This window comes from Orycteropus afer, unplaced genomic scaffold (assembly GCF_000298275.1).
Source record: "Orycteropus afer afer isolate SDZICR_OR568_19922 unplaced genomic scaffold, OryAfe1.0 scaffold00018, whole genome shotgun sequence".
NCBI classification, from domain to species: Eukaryota; Metazoa; Chordata; class Mammalia; order Tubulidentata; family Orycteropodidae; genus Orycteropus; species Orycteropus afer.
In genome coordinates this window covers 553141-569376 of record NW_006921605.1, presented here as the reverse complement: position 1 = coordinate 569376, position 16236 = coordinate 553141, and the positions used below count along the sequence as shown (strand labels likewise).

The window sequence follows — 16236 nt, the reverse complement described above, 5'->3', positions numbered from 1 at the left end:
GGCCGTGGGGGGTGAGCTGAGTGTGGGGTTCTGAGTCTGTGTGGAGGTGGCCGTGGGGGGTGAGCTGAGTGTGGGGTTCTGAGTCTGTGTGGAGGTGGCCGTGGGGGTTGAGTGGCCTTGGAGGAGGGACCCTGGCTCTCTGTAGCAGTATCTCCTTGGCAGCTGAACGATTCTGAGTGTGGGCGCAGACGCCCTGAAGGAGATGTTCGTTGTGCTGACCGCTGTCATTCCTAGTTGTCTATTTGGAAACTGATTTTGTCCAATGGACCGGTAAATTGGGGCTCTGCAGCCAGCATCCAGATCCCCTCTGGTTACAGAATTGCTGAGTGGTCTCCCTTGGGCAGCCACACTAACATGCAGGCTTGGGGACAGCAGTGTGGCTGCAGCACTGTGTTTACATGACGCTTTCCTCCTCGAGGTGCCACGGCCCATTAGCGCTGACATCTGGGGTGCCACGAATGGGTTTCCATTAGCACAGAGAGTAATTGCAGGTAAAGCTTTGTGGATTTGGTTTAGTTCAATCCGAGATGGTCATTTGCAAGTCACTCATTACATCTGCTTTATCTGTGGTAGCCGGGGGTGCCTCTCGGTGTAGCATTGATGCACACGCCTCATGAGTGTCAGCGCTGACTTCATTCTTAGAAGGTGGATGGTAGACTTTGACCCAGGAGTGAGCGATCCTCTTTCAGATCAGTGGAGCTTAGCTTCTACCTGCTGGCTGGTGGGAGCAGTTGCTGGTCTACTGCAAGACTTTCTGCTCAGGATGTGGCGTGTCCAGGGTACACAGGTCCTTGGGGCTCTAGCCTGTCACGGAGACGGCTCCCAGGGTGCACAGGTCACTGGGGCTCTAGTCCTCACAGAGGTGACATCGATGAGCTGCTGAGTTTCTGGGGCTCTAGCTCTTACAGAGGTACTCTCGTGGTGTAGTGCCTAAGACATTTGACTGCTAACCAAACCCACCAGCCGCTCCTCGGAAGGAAGATCAGGCAATCTACTTCCATAGTGATACCACCTCGGAAACCCAAGGAAGGGGTCGCTATGAGTCAGATCTGACTCCACAGCAGTCTTTGGTTGCTTTGGTAACCCTTGCAGAGTCAGCTCAGGTGCACTGTGACATCTGAGGTGAGCAGGTGCAACTGTCTTGCTGCAGCTCCTGCTGGACAGGCTGGAAGTAGATGTCAGGGCTGAGAAGACGGGCCCTCCCCAGAATGTTTCTCTGGGAGGTTGACCTGGCTGTGGGACTGGCGTTTGAGAGGGTTGGAGGGTGTTTCTGAGTAGTGCCCCAGTGTGCGCACAGGGCGAGGCTGGTGGTTGAGCACCATGCAGGGTCCCCAGTGTGTACACAGAGTGGGGCTGAGCTCCATACGGGGTCCCACTTTGCACGTGAAGTGGTGCGGGGGCTGCATATGTAGGGGGTCCTCATCACTCACGTGCAGCAAAGTGGGGGGGTTGGTGTAGTTGACCTGGGATCTACAGCAAGGTACCTGAGCTGGCCATTTCTTCCCGAGGCCTGTTGCATTGGGGTCCCTGACCCTGCCATGCCCATGTCCTGCGAGGGTGAGTTCTGGAGGCCCTCACCCTGATCCAGGGAAAGCAGTGAGTGGCTTGGTGCTCTCACTCTTTGTCCTAGGGCAAATCTGTTTTTTGTAGTTGAAGGTATTTCTTTTGGTAGGTAAGTTTATAAATAAGCGTTTAATAAGATCATTAATGATAATCACTGTTTGCACATACAATGAAGTATATAGAACCACACCATCTTTCTGTTTGCTGTCCATGTGGACTCAGACGTCTTTGGAGGTGGACAACCAGTCTGCGTGGCCCCTGGCTCTGCTGTCTCCTGTGCGTTGTGTCCTAAAACCATTTCTACGTGCATTTTCCTGCAGGGAAGTTTCTGTGATGACAGTTTCTTAGGTGGACAGTGGGTGTCATACTTTCCCTCCCCCACCTTGGCATGAAGCTGGGTGAGTGCTGGCTGGTTTGGGCACCACAGGAGGCACTGGCCTCGTGCTAAGAGTTGTGGTCGCAAGACTGGCTGCCTGCTGCAACCCCATGACACGCTGCTGGCATTGGTGTTTGGTCACATAGTAAAATTAGTTGACTATGTCAAATACTTGAAACTGTATTCATAAATGTCATATGTTCTATTTCTTATGTAATTTACACGTCTCCAGTGAGCAAAACCTTCCCAAGTGCTTGAAAAACATGAATCTAATAAATGGATACAGGAAAATTCTATTTCTTTAATCCTTCTGATGCTCTTACTATGTTTCTTAAAATCCTCTTAATCTTCACATCAGAAATCACCTGTCCAACTTTCAGTTACCCAGTTACACATTTTATAATGGAGCCAGAGAGATAATCCTTTTTGAGCTTTAACGTGCCAAATTCCCTTCCTGTTCCAGGTATTTCTGGGACTAAAGCATCCACAGGTTGTCCCTAAGGTTCATGCAAATGCCTGTGGTTCAGCACACTCCTGTTATCTGATTCCCAGCTCTGAAGTCTTCCTGGTTACAGACCCCATGTGGAGCAGAGTGGGGACAGTCCTCTGCCCCTTCCATGCAGACGTGCATCCCCTCACCACGGCATTTTGGACTGGATGAGAGGCTGAGCTATAACGCTGGGGACGCTGGGGTGGCCCCTCTGGTCTTGAGATGCTGCTGCTTCATCTCTGGGGTGCTTTGTGATGCCTGCACCAGCCCTGTTACACGTGGCACTTCCTCTTCCCATGGGACAGGAGTGCTTTCCTCGGTCCCTTTAGCACTCCCTTTATGTCATTTTGGGGTCATATGTTTTCCTTTTTTTACTTCATCATCTGATTTGAGCTGATGGACCTGTGTTTTCTTTTTTTTTTTTTGGACCTGTGTTTTCATTCAGGCGTTTTCTTTGTGGTCTGGTGATGACTTCCATGGGCACTGGGATGCCCTGGGTTGGCGTGTGTCTTATATGGCAGACATAGATAAAGCCATGCCTATGACACACTCACCCCCTGCCTGCGTAGTAGCAGACCCGTGTCCTCACCCTCTCTCTCTCTCTCTCTTGTACCCAGTTGTTGCCGTGATCCGGAGGGCACTGACCTATGATGAGAAGCGGGGTGCCTGCAGTGTGGGCGCCAATGTCAGGGATGCTGCCTGCTACGTGTGCTGGGCCTTTGCGCGTGCCTATGAGCCGGCAGAGCTACGGCCCTTTGTGGCCGAGATCTCCAGGTAAGCCTGCATCTGTCAGGGCTTAGTGGAATGTCTGTCCTCCTTCTTGGCCTGGTCACCCTGATGGCATATGTGAGGGGAGCAACCAGCCTGACCCTTCCCCACACTGTGCCCAGGAACAGTTAGTCATCCTTTAGAAGGGTCATCTGTCATGAGGAAATTCCTGCTCTGTGATTGGCGTGCCTTCTTCACAATAACCTATTCAAACCTGGAGTGTTTGGGAGAGACATGGAGTCTGTGGTGGGTGTGTGGTGGCACGTTCTTAGGTAAAGGTTTGGGAGTGACTTGGGATGGTATGGAAACATGGAGTGGGCAGATCAGGCATGTCCTGCCGAGAGTAAATCTGAAAGGTCACTTATGTGACTTCAGCCTGGACCCTCCCATCCTCTTGGGATGGGAGCCTTCAGGGACTTCTGCTGTTGCTGAGGGGGCCCACCTCTGGCCTTGAACTTTCTGGTTCCCATGGCAGCCCGGGAGTGTTCCTGACAACCACAGTCACCAGTCCACTTTATCTTCGAAGCCTGGGAGCATGAGTGACCTTCCAGAGCCATTCTGAGAGTTGGGTCCTATCTGGGCCCTTTTGGTGAGGCTGGGGGGCCGTCTGTGCTGGGGGTAGCTGGGTGCTGTAAGGCTGCCTGGGCCCTGAGATAATCAGGTGTCCCTATAACAGAAAATGGTTACATTCGTTTTTAAACATTTTAATTTTTATTGAGATAATAATATTTGTGATGAAACGTTGGTCGTTTCAGCATTTTTTACGTGTCTGGTGCAGTGATGGTGATGACACTGTGTTGTGTGGTCATCACCGCGGTCTGGTTCCACGTTCTTCCATCTCCCTAGCTAGGCTCCCCTTACTGCCCTCACGCTCGATTGGCGTGGCAGTTCAGTATGCACTCTGCCTGACTGCTTTTACTGGGAAAGGGGATGAGGAAGATGGACTTTGAATGTTGCTCTGTTCTGTGAGCTCCCTCACCTCCTCAGAGGCAGTTACCCAGGCTCTCCCAGGGGCCAAGTAGCAGGCCCCTGAGTCCCTTCTGCCCTGGGCAGTGACAACCACTCTGCAGTGGCTCGGGGCCCTCGGTGACACTGGGGGCATGGAGTGTGCATGTGCAGTTCTGGGTGGTGGACAGTGTATCTGGCTCAGGCAGTATGGGCTTTCAGGGCTTGGGCTGGGAGTCAGTCTTGGGGAATTGGTGGATCTGCAGAGGCCATCCCTGTCCATCGTAGTGAAGCTCACACTGAAGGGGATAAGGCACTCCTGAGGAAGTTGTGGAGATGTCTGTCTGCTCGCTGTCCTGTCCCTGGTGGCAAAGGAAGAGGAGGGCCCTAGGGCGCAGTGGTGGGAGATGCTGCAGATAAGGGGTCACAGTCCCTGTCCTTGGCAGCCGCTCTCACCGTGGGTGCTGGCATTCCTCAGTGCTCAGTGCCAGCTGTGTGGAGGCCCTGTCAGAGTCCATCCTGGCCACTGCTACACGACCACCTGTTCTCTATCACTTTGTGGCACCAGCTGTCTTGCTACCAGTGTGATGTGGCCTCAGGAAAGCTCTTCCTGCTAGCCACTTTTTGGAAGTTGATTCTGCAGCTAGGAAAAGAAGGTAACAGCATTATCTGTGACTGTGATATCAGCCCTTACAGAACAGGGAGACTAATTTTCAGATTGGTCTGCACAGCCGTCCTCTGCGTGGTTGCTGCTGGCAGGGTTCCAGTTTCTCTGGCACTGGGATGAAGGACAGGTGGTGAGACGAGACTGTCCTGTGAGTGCCCTGTAGCCATGGGCACAGCCAGTGGCCCCTGAGTCTGTCCCCAGCAGAGAAGGGCTCTTTGTCAGGCGCACGGCTGCTGGGGCCAGATCTGCCTCGGGCACTCACCATCATTTCACAGCAAAATCAACCCCGAAAGACTCATCTATCAGCTTGGTATTTTGTCTGAGAGCTGCACATTTTCCTGAGATTTGGACCTCTTCTTTCCCACGAGCTTTCTAGTGGGGCTTGAAGTGGGGCCTAGGCCGAGGATGGCAGAGGGTTGGCCAGGTGCTGCAGAACCTGCTGCCTTCAGTGTTGTGGGCCTGGGGGCACCTCTGGCCACTGCCCACACATTGTGGGTTGAGCGTGGTACACATCTGAAGAAAGGATGCGGGCAGAGCAGCCTGGTCCATAGAGGCCCCCAGCTCTGTCCGTGGTCAGGGAGACAAGTCATGTGACGGAACACACTCTGGTCCTGGGTCTGCCCTGACGATGGAGCTCTCAGCCACAGGCATGTAGTTAACTGCATTTGTAACTTCAAGAGCTCACCCTTGCAGCCTTCTCTCTACAGTGATTTTATCAGCCTATGGCTCTTTACAGCCTGTGGCTACTATGCACCAGACCCAGCCCAGCATGGCCTGGGCCTAGAGGCCTCCTGGCCAGCATGACTGTCTTTGAAGACTGCCATGACCTGCACAGTATCCTGTTTGTCTGAAAAGCGAGCTGTCGTGGAGGCACTCTCGTGCGTCCAGTAAAACTCCTTCTCTGGGGTGTGTATGACAGCAAGAGTGGGGTGTAGTGCCCTGGTGCTGAGAAATGTGGGCGTTTGCTCCACTCAGCAGGTGTGCAGCAGGCCCTCCAGCACCCTGCATCCCCACCACTCAGGGGGTGCACCTTTGGAGCACACCTATTTGTGAAGTGGCTCTGAGGCTGTGAGCCGTGGTGTTGTAAGTGCTGTGGTGGCCAAGGCGCAACAGGGCCTGCCAGGGGTTGTGGATGGACTTTGTGACTTTGGTGTGGTACGTGGGAGGCCTGGGCCAGCATGGTTTGTGGGGATGAGTGACCCTTTGGATGAACCAGCCTGAGTGAGACATGTTCAGTAATGACAATGGCATGCCCAGGACTCTGGAGAAGGACTCGGGTCTGTGGACAGCTGGCCCCGTCTGAGTGCACTAGACCAGGATGACGTCCTAAGCGTGTGCTGGGCCTGGGCCCTGGGTCTCACCTTCTGGATGTGGTGGTGTGGCTAGCTAGTGAACATGTATGTTGTTGTTTTTGTTATGTGCCGTTGAGTTGGACCCGACTCATAGCGCGCCCCCTCCTTGGGTTTCTGAGGCAGTATCTCTACAGAAGTAGATTGCCCCGTCTTCCTTCCGAGGAGTGGCTGGTGGGTTTGAACCGCCGGCCTTCTGGTTAGCAGTCAAGTGCCTTAGGCATTGTGCTACCAGAGGTCCCATGAACATGTATAGATGTGTTTTATTTCATGAGGTGCTATCACCAGGCACGCTGCTCTCACACATGTCCTCTCTGACTTCTTTACCAGAAGTGAGGTGAAGTACCAGCTACGCTGGGAGTTTGAGACAGCTCTGGCCTCTTGTCCCATTACCTGCAACCTGGCTCATGATCGGTGCCCAGGAGCCCGCCCAGCCATCTTCAGGCCGGTCAGACAGGTTCTCAGCCTGTGTTCTGTTCCACCCTTCCCGTCCATCCAGACTCCTGGCGTTCCATGGGGGCGGGAGGGCGGGGTAGGTGACTCACCTGGCCCGGTCAGTGTGAGGGTGCTGCAGGGGAACCTCCCGCCCCAGGAGCGCTGTGCTCTCCCGCGAGTATCGGTCGGGGCGTGCCCCGAGATCTGCTTCCCTTGGCTCATAGTAAATGGCCACCTTAATTGTTGGCTTTCAAGCCCATTAGTTCTGTCAGTTGATAAAATCTTGGTATTTGACAGCTTTCACAAACTCTTCAGTGTGCCTTGCATAAGTTCACAAGTGACATCAAAACACAGCTCCATGAAATAGAAGTATCTGCTCACAAGCCAGGGGGATAGTGAGGAGGGTTCAGGGAGGGTGCTCGGGGCAGGAGGAGAGGTGTGGGGCACACATGACCCCCAATGACCTGGCTGTTGGGAGGGCTCCTCCCTGGGTTAGTTGCTCACCTTCCCCATTGGCTCCTAGTTTTTTGCTAAAGAAATTTGGACGAGCTAGCCCCTCTCTCTGCATATGGGTGCGGGTCCTCCCCTCTTTCTGTGTTGCGTAGGTGCTGGTCCTGTGTGTCAGGAATAGCAGAAGGGAGCTGCGTAGGTTCATTTGTGCATGTTGCAAATTATGTCGGAGTTGGAAACCGTGTTTCCTGAGCCCTGTGCACAGAGATGATGATGGCGCAGCCACACGGGGTTGAGGAGAATGCGGTGCTGACGGCAGGGCTGCGCAGCATGGCATATGTTGCCAAGATGCCCCTTGGCTGGGCACAGTGACCGAGCCGCTGGCAGGGCAGGACCAACTTCTCCAGCGATGCACAGGCCGACGCCACCCATCAGTTTCCTCACCTGAAACTCTTGTAACTGAGCTGGTGTTGACGTCAGCACAAGCAGAGGTGGTGGCCCTTGCGCCAGGGGCTTTCCAGGCGGGCAGGTGCAGCGAGCACCCCAGGCAGCACAGTGGGAGCGGCATGGCCTGGCACTCAGATCCCTACCCTGAGGGTGAGAACCAGGCCAGAGTGCTCACCATTCAGGGCTGTGTCCTGTTCTCCCTTGTTGTTTCTGACAGCTTCCCCCAGTGGACCCCTTCTTGCCTGAGATGGGTGCAGGGGTGGTGTGTGGTCAGGGCCAGCCTGGGCCCCGTCTAGCCCCTACTGTATGGACAGTGCAGTATCGTGCTCATGGGCCTGCTGTCTGAGGTTTATGGGGTGGGGAGTGGAGACAGCTGCAGGCGTGACTCGCATCTTACTTGAAGGTTGTGATTTGCAGCTTTGAAACAACAAGGCTAATAAATTACTAGTGTGATCTTTTTAAAATTTGACTTGGAAAGTACGGGGTTGCTATCATTTAAGGTAAAACCATGCATTTTGCTTTTTATTGCTATAAAATATTACATGAACCAGGAAGAATGGGGTTGGACGTGAAGCCTGCTGTTTGCCGTACCTGCTAAGATCAGGTGCGCTGGGCTCAGCAAGTCCTGGCGTGTGTTCCCTTGACTTGGGCAGCAGGAGGATCTCGGATTGTTGGACACAGCCCTTTCCCTCTGTTAGGAAATCCCACTGAGGATCCCATAAACCTCCCCAGCGAAAGCAGACAGGTGCAGGCACCTGGAACGCGTCTTGGCACATGCAGACGTTGCCCTCAGTGCTGGCTTGTGGCCTGGCTGCTCTTGAGCGGGAAAGAAGATGCCCGGCTTCTTCACGGGGCTCAGTTCTCTCAGCAGAACCTTTTAAGCAAAAGCACAAGGAGAACCTAGAGGTGCTTGTAGGAGTAGGCAGGCTAGGAAAGGAAGCACTTCATGTTTCTGTTTACCCAGTCTCATCCAACCTGTTTGTATTTGAGATGCACTGGTACTTCTAGATAAGCCAGTTCTGTTCTGAAAGTGTGAAATAAGAGTAGCCTTTCTTTACTTAGTCCAAATCCAAACCTGTTGCATTTGTAGGTGTGTACGTGTTGACTTGTGGTTTTAACTTAAACCTGGACCCCCATCCTCATCTCCCATCCCTCGTTCCCATCCCTATCCAGCGTCCCCTGCCCACTTGTCTCCACTGTGGTTCCAGAGACAGGCCTTCTGGGGCTTTTGTGGTGAACCGTCCATTCAGAACTATAGCTGCTGGGCAGCTAAGCCTGAATGACGGAAGGTACCCTTCCTCCCACAGAGACCCCTGCAAGGACAGGCACCGTGAGGAGGATGGCCCGGGACTAGCCATGGTGGCGGTGGGACTGGGCACTGATGGCGGGGGCTGCCATCCAGTGAGGGGCAGAACATCTGTCAAATGGGGGAGGGCTCTGTGGTGGAGGGGCTCCGTCTGGGCTGTCTCCAGCCTGTACGGGCGCATGCATCTCATCTGTGAAGGGGGCTCCATCCAGGCAGTCCCCACTCTTTGTGTGATCGTGTGCCCCATCTGTGGAGGGGGCTCCGTCCAGGCCGTCCCCAGCTCTGTGTGGTTGTGTGCATCCCATCTGTGGAGGTGGGTCCCTAGCCTTTGGGTAGCTTGTGCCCTGTGTGTGGCGGGAGCTCCGTCCAGGCGGTCCCCAGCCGGTGAGGTCAGGTGTGCCCGTCTGTGGAGAAGCTCCGTCCAGGCGGTCCCCAGCCGGTGAGGTCAGGTGTGCCTGTCTGTGGAGGGCTCCGTCCAGGCGGTTGCCAGCCTGTGAGGTCAGGTGTGCCCATCTGTGGAGAAGCTCCGTCCAGGCGGTCCCCAGCCGGTGAGGTCAGGTGTGCCCGTCTGTGGAGGGCTCCGTCCAGGCGGTCGCCAGCCGGTGAGGTCAGGTGTGCCCGTCTGTGGAGGGCTCCGTCCAGGCGGTTGCCAGCCTGTGAGGTCAGGTGTGCCCATCTGTGGAGGGGCTTCGTCCAGGCAGTCCCCAGCCTGTGAGGTCAGGTGTGGGGCATTCTCCTGTCACATGGGGTCGCCATGATCAGAGCACACTGAAAGGCAGCTAACAGCAGCAGTTACCTGGTATCTGTTTATTGAAAGATTCTGTTAATACATCTTGATTAGTTCAGTGATTTGGAAGACTTCATAAAAGCCGTTGTGATGCATTAAACTAGTACCAGCCAATGTTAAAACGCTCCTGCAAAATGAAAGGAACTTGCTTAGTTTTAGACCAGTACGTGTTTCTCGTCTTGGCTACAGTTTGTGATTAAGTGTTTAGAGATGAGAAGGGAATGGCGTGTGCCAATAGAGCTCTGCTGACATTACTTTCACTTTCAACCAGTTGGGAAGGGGTGTTAGAGGAAGGAATCCAGAAACGAGGTGGCCTGGGAAGATCCTTAGGTGCTTAATTGCTTTTCAGAGAAAAGGCTGGTTTCATTTTGAGCTAATTTTTGATGTAAAGAAGAGTTAGAAAGATCATAGGAAGAGCTCCTGTGCGCACATGCCCCCAGCTTCAGCTCGTGTCCGCATCTCGTGCTAACTGTGGTGCAGTCTGCAGCACGAGGACAGCCTTGACTTGGATTTCCCCACCGTTGCCTTTCTTCTGTTCTAGGGCCCTCGCCCAGGACCTCAACCCTTGGAGGCCCTGGCTGGGTATGAGCAGAGTGTTCCTCAGTTTGGGCTTATCTTCTGGTTTCTCGTGTTTTGATGGGTTACGTGCAGGTGGGAGTGGTGACACAGGCAGTAAGGCTTCTTGGAGGTCCCCAGGGCCCAGTGTGGTAGCAGGACTCATCACTGTAGGCTCCCTCTGTCACTGGGTTAAGGTGGTGTCTGCCAGTGTCTTCACCGTGACGTTCCTGTTTCCTCCTCCTCTAAAGAGTGTCCTGTTCCTCCTGAAACTGCCCACCTCATCAGTGGTCTGGCTGTGGCCAGTGGGCCTGTGGGCCTGGTGGTGGCTTTCTGTTCTCACTCTACCCCCTGTCTGGTAACTTGCTATCTGAAATGCTCTCCTAAGGGAGAGTTGTTCCTCTTTACTTTTTGTTTGTTTATGTAGTCGGCATGCACTCATGGGCAACTGTCTTGTTTTGGGGCTGTGATGAAGACTTTGGTTCTTTGGTGGCTCAGCTTGTCCAACTCTGGCCGTCGGCAGCTCTTTCAGGTTGGCTTCTGGGCCCTTTCAACATGACCCCTTTCTTCCTGTTCTCTCAGAATTTTGTCTTATTTCCTGGCACCACAAGATACTCTAGCCTAGAATCAACCATTGCTAAGGAATTTTGGTTCCTGGTATTTAGAATCTAAGATCTGGGTGCTAGGTGTACTTACCGATACTGGAGTATCATTGCTTCTAGGCTCCTTCAGTGGACAGGCTTAGAAATACACATATGTCAACCAGCCCAGCTGTGTGTATGTGTACACATGTACACATAAATGCATGCACACGCATATTCAGTGCACACATGCACACTTACATGCATATACATTCACGTCCATTTGTGTACACGTATACACTTGTGCACATGGATGCATGAGCATTCATGTGACGTGCACAGGTATATACTTGTACATGTACATGCATACACATTCACATGCACACATATACACTTGTGCACATACATGCACGAGCATTCACGTGCTCACATATATACTCACGTACATGCATGAACATTCACGCGCACATGTGCACAGGTGTACACTTGTGCATGTACACACATGGACATTCACATACACACACATACACACTTGTGCACGTACCTGCATGAGCATTCATGTGTGTGCATAATATGCATGTACATGCACATTTACGTGCGTTTGTGCACACATGCACATGTGTATGCATGCATGCACCCACACATGCACATACACGCACACATCTCACACTCACACCCACACACATCTACATGTACACACACTCAACTGTATGTTTCTGGATTTCTCTTAAGTACACATACATCTTAAACATCCCTGGGTTCATATGGACAGCTATGAGTCTGATCCAGCCCCTCAGGTTCTCCGCCTGCCCCCTCTGCTATTTGTAGCATCTCTGTTGTGCAGTGAGGAGGAGTCTGATTTCTGTTCTCTGTAAGATACTCCCTTCATGCACACAGAGAGTAGCTTTAAAATGGCTACCCCACACCTCGTGGGGAGCAGATCTGCTGCCTGGAGCCTGTGTGTTTCTTCTTGAACCTGCGCTGCTCGTCTTCCTTCCCACGGACCTCTGTGTGCACACACTGGCCGCAGCTGCATCCCTCTGGGGCTCTCTCCCACATTAGCATTAAGGCCTCTTTCACTCATATGTGCAGAAACAGTCACTCTTGTTGGACACACTTACGTGAGTTCCCCTGGACTTACTGAGCTCTGCCTCAGAGCTATGGCACCGCCCTACATGGTTCTCATGCTGCCCCAACCCTTGTCCCTTGTGGAGTTCCCGTTTCTGGAGTGTCGTGGAAATGGAGATGTACAATGTGTAGACTTGGTCTGCTTTCTTTTTTTTTTTTTTTTTTTTGTTAATTTCCAATATTTATTTATTGTGGTGAGTATATATATAACAAAAAATTTGCCATTTCAACATTTTTCCCATGTACAATTTAGTGACATTTATTACTTTCATCATGTTGTGCAACCATCACCACTATTTGTTTCCAACATTTTCCATCAACCTTAACAGAAGCTCAGTGATCCCCAAGCAATGATTGCCCCTTTTCTCCTTCCTCCCTCCTGTCCCTGGAAACCACTGATACACCTTGGTCTCTAAACATTTAACCTATTCATACAAGTGAGATCGTACTATAATTGTCCTTTTAAGATTGACTTATTTCACTTAGTTTACTGTTTTCAAAGTTCATCCACATTGTAGCACGTAGCAGGCTTCTTTTCTCTTTGTGGCTGAGCAATACTCCATTGCATGCATGTACCACATTTTGTATATCTGTTTATCTTTAATGGGAATTTAGACTGTTCCATTTTTTGACTATTGTGAAGTGCTGCAGTGAACATTGGTGTGTAGGCTCCTGTTTGTATTTCTGCTCTTGTTTCTTTTTTTCTTAGAACAGTGTTTTATGTGTAGTGTATTATGCCAGTTGAGCTTGATGTCTCCCGAAACCGTGGTCCCAAGCCCTTGGGCCCAATGACTCATTCCCGAAGGGTGTCCGGCTGTGGCTAAGAAGTTACTACTTTGCCCCATTAGCTTTGTTCTGCTTTCTTTCGTTAGCTAAATGCTCCGGACGGTCGTCATGGTTTTGCTTGAGTCACTGCTTTGTGCCGTTGGGGTTCCAAGGGTGCTTTCTTTGTCTGATATAGACCCAGCAGCTCTTCTTCGCTTGAATGTCGCGCCATGATGTAGTAAGTACACTAGAGAACTATAGTAAGGCCATGCTCTGTGTCAGAATCCTCCTGGCTTGTGGCACAGTGGTTAAAGTGTTTGGCTGCTAACCAAAAGGTCAGTGGTTCAAACCCACCAGCTGTTCTGTGGGAGAAAGACATGGCAGTCTGCTTTTATGAAGATCACAGCCTGCAGATAGTTCTGCCCTGTCCTGTAAGGCTGCTATGAGTTGAAATTGGCCTGTTGGCAGTGGGGTTTGGGGTTCTCCTGGTCCGTCCCGCCTGCCTTGGTTAGGACTCCATGTCTCCGTGCAGACCTTGTACCTTCCCGGGGAGCAGAGAGCCGGCCGCATGGCACCAGATGGGGCCTGTAGAGACTTGTTGTCTGCTGGGCAGTGGGCTGGTGGTGTAGGGGCATTGCTCGGTGGTGCTGCTGGTGGGGGCTGAACCTGCTTTGGAGGTAACCTCTTGTGTCTGCTGTGCTGTTTTTCTTACCCGTGTTCTCTGGAGTGAGGTATGAGGTACCAGTTCTTGAGTCCTGCTTACCCCACGCCCGCCACCCCTGGCCTTTGCGTTCTGTTGCTACTAAGGTAGTGCAGTCAGTCTGGGGGGCTCTCTGGTTTACTAAGTTGGATGGTCTCTCACTGAGACAGAGATTTAAGTAAAGCTGAGAGTGCTGTGTGCGTGGGAGGTGTTACCCTCCCTGGGATTGTCAGGCTGCAGTCCCCTGAAGGTGCTTACGTGACAGGTAATGGCTATTTTCCACACTCGGTGAGGCCGTTTTGTGGTAATTACCTGTTGTGAGTATCTGGGATTACCAACTGCCAGGAGGCACAGGGACCTCACCACGGGTGAGCGCCTGGGGGACTTCAGGTCCCTGTTGCCCTGCGGCTGATGTGTGTGGTTTCTACTTGGGAGGCATCTTTGCCCAGACTACAGAGCATGGCCTTCCCGCACCGATCAGGACTCTGGCCTTGGTGCGTTAGCTCCACACAGCTACCTGCTCCCTGAATACTCTGTTTTTTTCCTCCACCTTTATTTTTTATTGTGATTTGGGTGAAAGTTTACAGAGCAAATTCACTTTCCATACAGCAGCTCACATGCGCTTTGCCTCATGACATTGACTGCAATTTTCCACAATGCAACAGATCTCTTTCTACTTCCTCCCCACAGCTACCTCTTCCCTCCCATGCACTCCTGACCCCCGAGCTGTCTCTCTGTGCGTACACAGTCCTTCTATTTTCCCTTGATTGATCTCTCCAAGGAGTGTATCTACCTAAGGTAAATGTTCAGCTCATATGCCTGTCTTTTATTTGGCTGTAATCCACTGGAGTTGGTTCAATTCCAGACCTGAAGGGCAGCTAGGGGCCATAGTCTCAGTGGTTCGATCAGGCTCTGTCAGACCAGCAAACCTGGTCCCCCCACTTTTCTTTTTCTTTTTTTTAATGATTTTGAGTTTTGTTCCACATTGTTCTCCCACTCTATCCAGGATCTCCTACATATATTCTCCTGTAATTGTAGTGGTAGCCAGGCACCATCTAGTTCTTCTGGTCTCAGTCATATAGTCTGAGGATTGCATGGTGTACCAGCCCCTTGGACTAATTGTTTCCATGCGTTGTTAGTTTTCTTCATTCTTCTTTGGCCTGGACGAGGAGAGACCAGTGTTGCATTTGCATGGCCACTTGCAAGCTTTTAAGATCCTGGTGGCTGCTTGCCAAAAGTAGGATGTGGAACAGTGTTTTGTGTAGTAGGTTATGAATTGAGCTTGATGTTCCCTATGACTATGGTCCTGAGCCCACAGGTCCAACTACTTGCTCCCTCTGGGTAGCTGGTTGTGGCCAAGAAGTGACTATAACATTGTCCCTTGTCAGCTCTAATATATACCTGGGAATTCTTACAGAACATACCAATACACTTGTAGAAACATTGTCTGCCAACCCTATACATGGTCTTGGGCATGCTCCCCCTGCATTTGTTGTTGTTGTTTTGTGCCATCGAGTTGGACCCAACTCATAGCGACCCCTTCTTGGGTTTCTGAGGCAGTATCACTACAGAAGTATATTGCCCAACCTTCCTTCTGAGGAATGGCTGATGGGTTTGAACCGCCAGCCTTCTGGTTAGCAGTCAGGTGCCTGTATAGACATACCTAATAATTCAGTCTGTCCACCCGTCTATCTACTTGTATGTCTATTTTTGCCTTCACTGACAACGCAGTACTGTATGTGCAAAAGGGTTTGTTCATCTTTGTTGTCTGCACCTCCCATGTACCTCTCTATGTCTTCCTCTTCCTAAGTGCCACCGTTGATCATTCACATTTGGTGCACTGGCCTTCTCTTCACCCAAATCAATACTTGTCTCTACCTAACAGTGTTCCCTCCCCTCCCCTCCCTTCCCATCCCTGGTAACTAACAAAGAAAATTTCCTTCCCTATGTAAACCTTTCTTTTACTTTTTACGATAATGGACTAATACAATGCTTGTCCTTCTGTGATTGACTTATTTCACTCAGCATAATGTCCCCCAAGTTCATGCATGTTGTGTGGTGTTTTGCAGATTCTACATTATTTTTTAGTGTTGCATAGTATTCCGTTGTGTGTATGTACCATAGTTTCGTTATCTGTTCTTCTGTTGATGGACACCTAAGTTGTTTCCATCTTTTTGCTCTTGTGAATAGTGCTGTGATGAACATGGGTGTGCATATATCTGTTCTCCTCCTGGCTGTCACTTCTTTAAGATATATACCTAGTAATGGAATAGCTAGGTCAAATGGCATTTCTAATTCCAAGTTTGTAAGGGATTGCCGTACTGTTTCCACAGTGGTTGTACCATTTTACAGTTTCACCAGCAGTGTATGAGAGTCTCAATCTCTCTGCATCCTGGCCACCATTTGTTATTTTCTGTCCTGTTGAACTTTGCTACAAGTGCTGGGGCAAGATGGTATCTCGTTGTTTTGATTTGCATCTCTCTAATGGCTAATAATTGTGGGCATTTCTTCATATATTTGTTAGCTGCCTGAATATCCTCTTTGGTGAAGTGTCTATTCATGTCTTCTGCCTGTTGTTTAATTGGATTATTTGTCTTTTGTTGTTGAGGTGTTGGAGTTTTCTATAAATTCTAGAGATAAGTCCCTTGTCCGATAGGTCATTGCTGAATATTTTTTTCCCAATCTGTAGGTTCTCTTTTGACTCTCTTGGAGAAGTCTTTGGAAGCACATAAAAATTTAATTTTTAGAAGGTCCTATTCATCTAGTTTCTCTTCTACTGTTTATGCATTTTGGGTTATGCTTGATAGCCTATTTATGTCACATTTTAGGGCCCCTAAATTTGCCCCTAGTTTTTCCTTGAGGAACTTTATAGTTTCACGTTTTGCGTTTAAGTCTTTGATCTATCTGGAGTTAGTTTTTGTGTA

General features: G+C 50.9%; 1 protein-coding gene across 1 annotated transcript in view; it reads left to right on the top strand.

The window, feature by feature from the left end:
• Nucleotides 1-16236, top strand: part of TBCD (tubulin folding cofactor D) — a gene marked incomplete at its 3' end in the record, with an annotated part of 232325 nt that overhangs the window by 113692 nt on the left and 102397 nt on the right. Inside the window, exon 14 of the mRNA XM_007959786.1 lies at nucleotides 3047-3203. Within this exon, the coding sequence (XP_007957977.1) occupies nucleotides 3047-3203 (157 nt within the window). The remainder of the gene's footprint in view (nucleotides 1-3046; nucleotides 3204-16236) is intronic.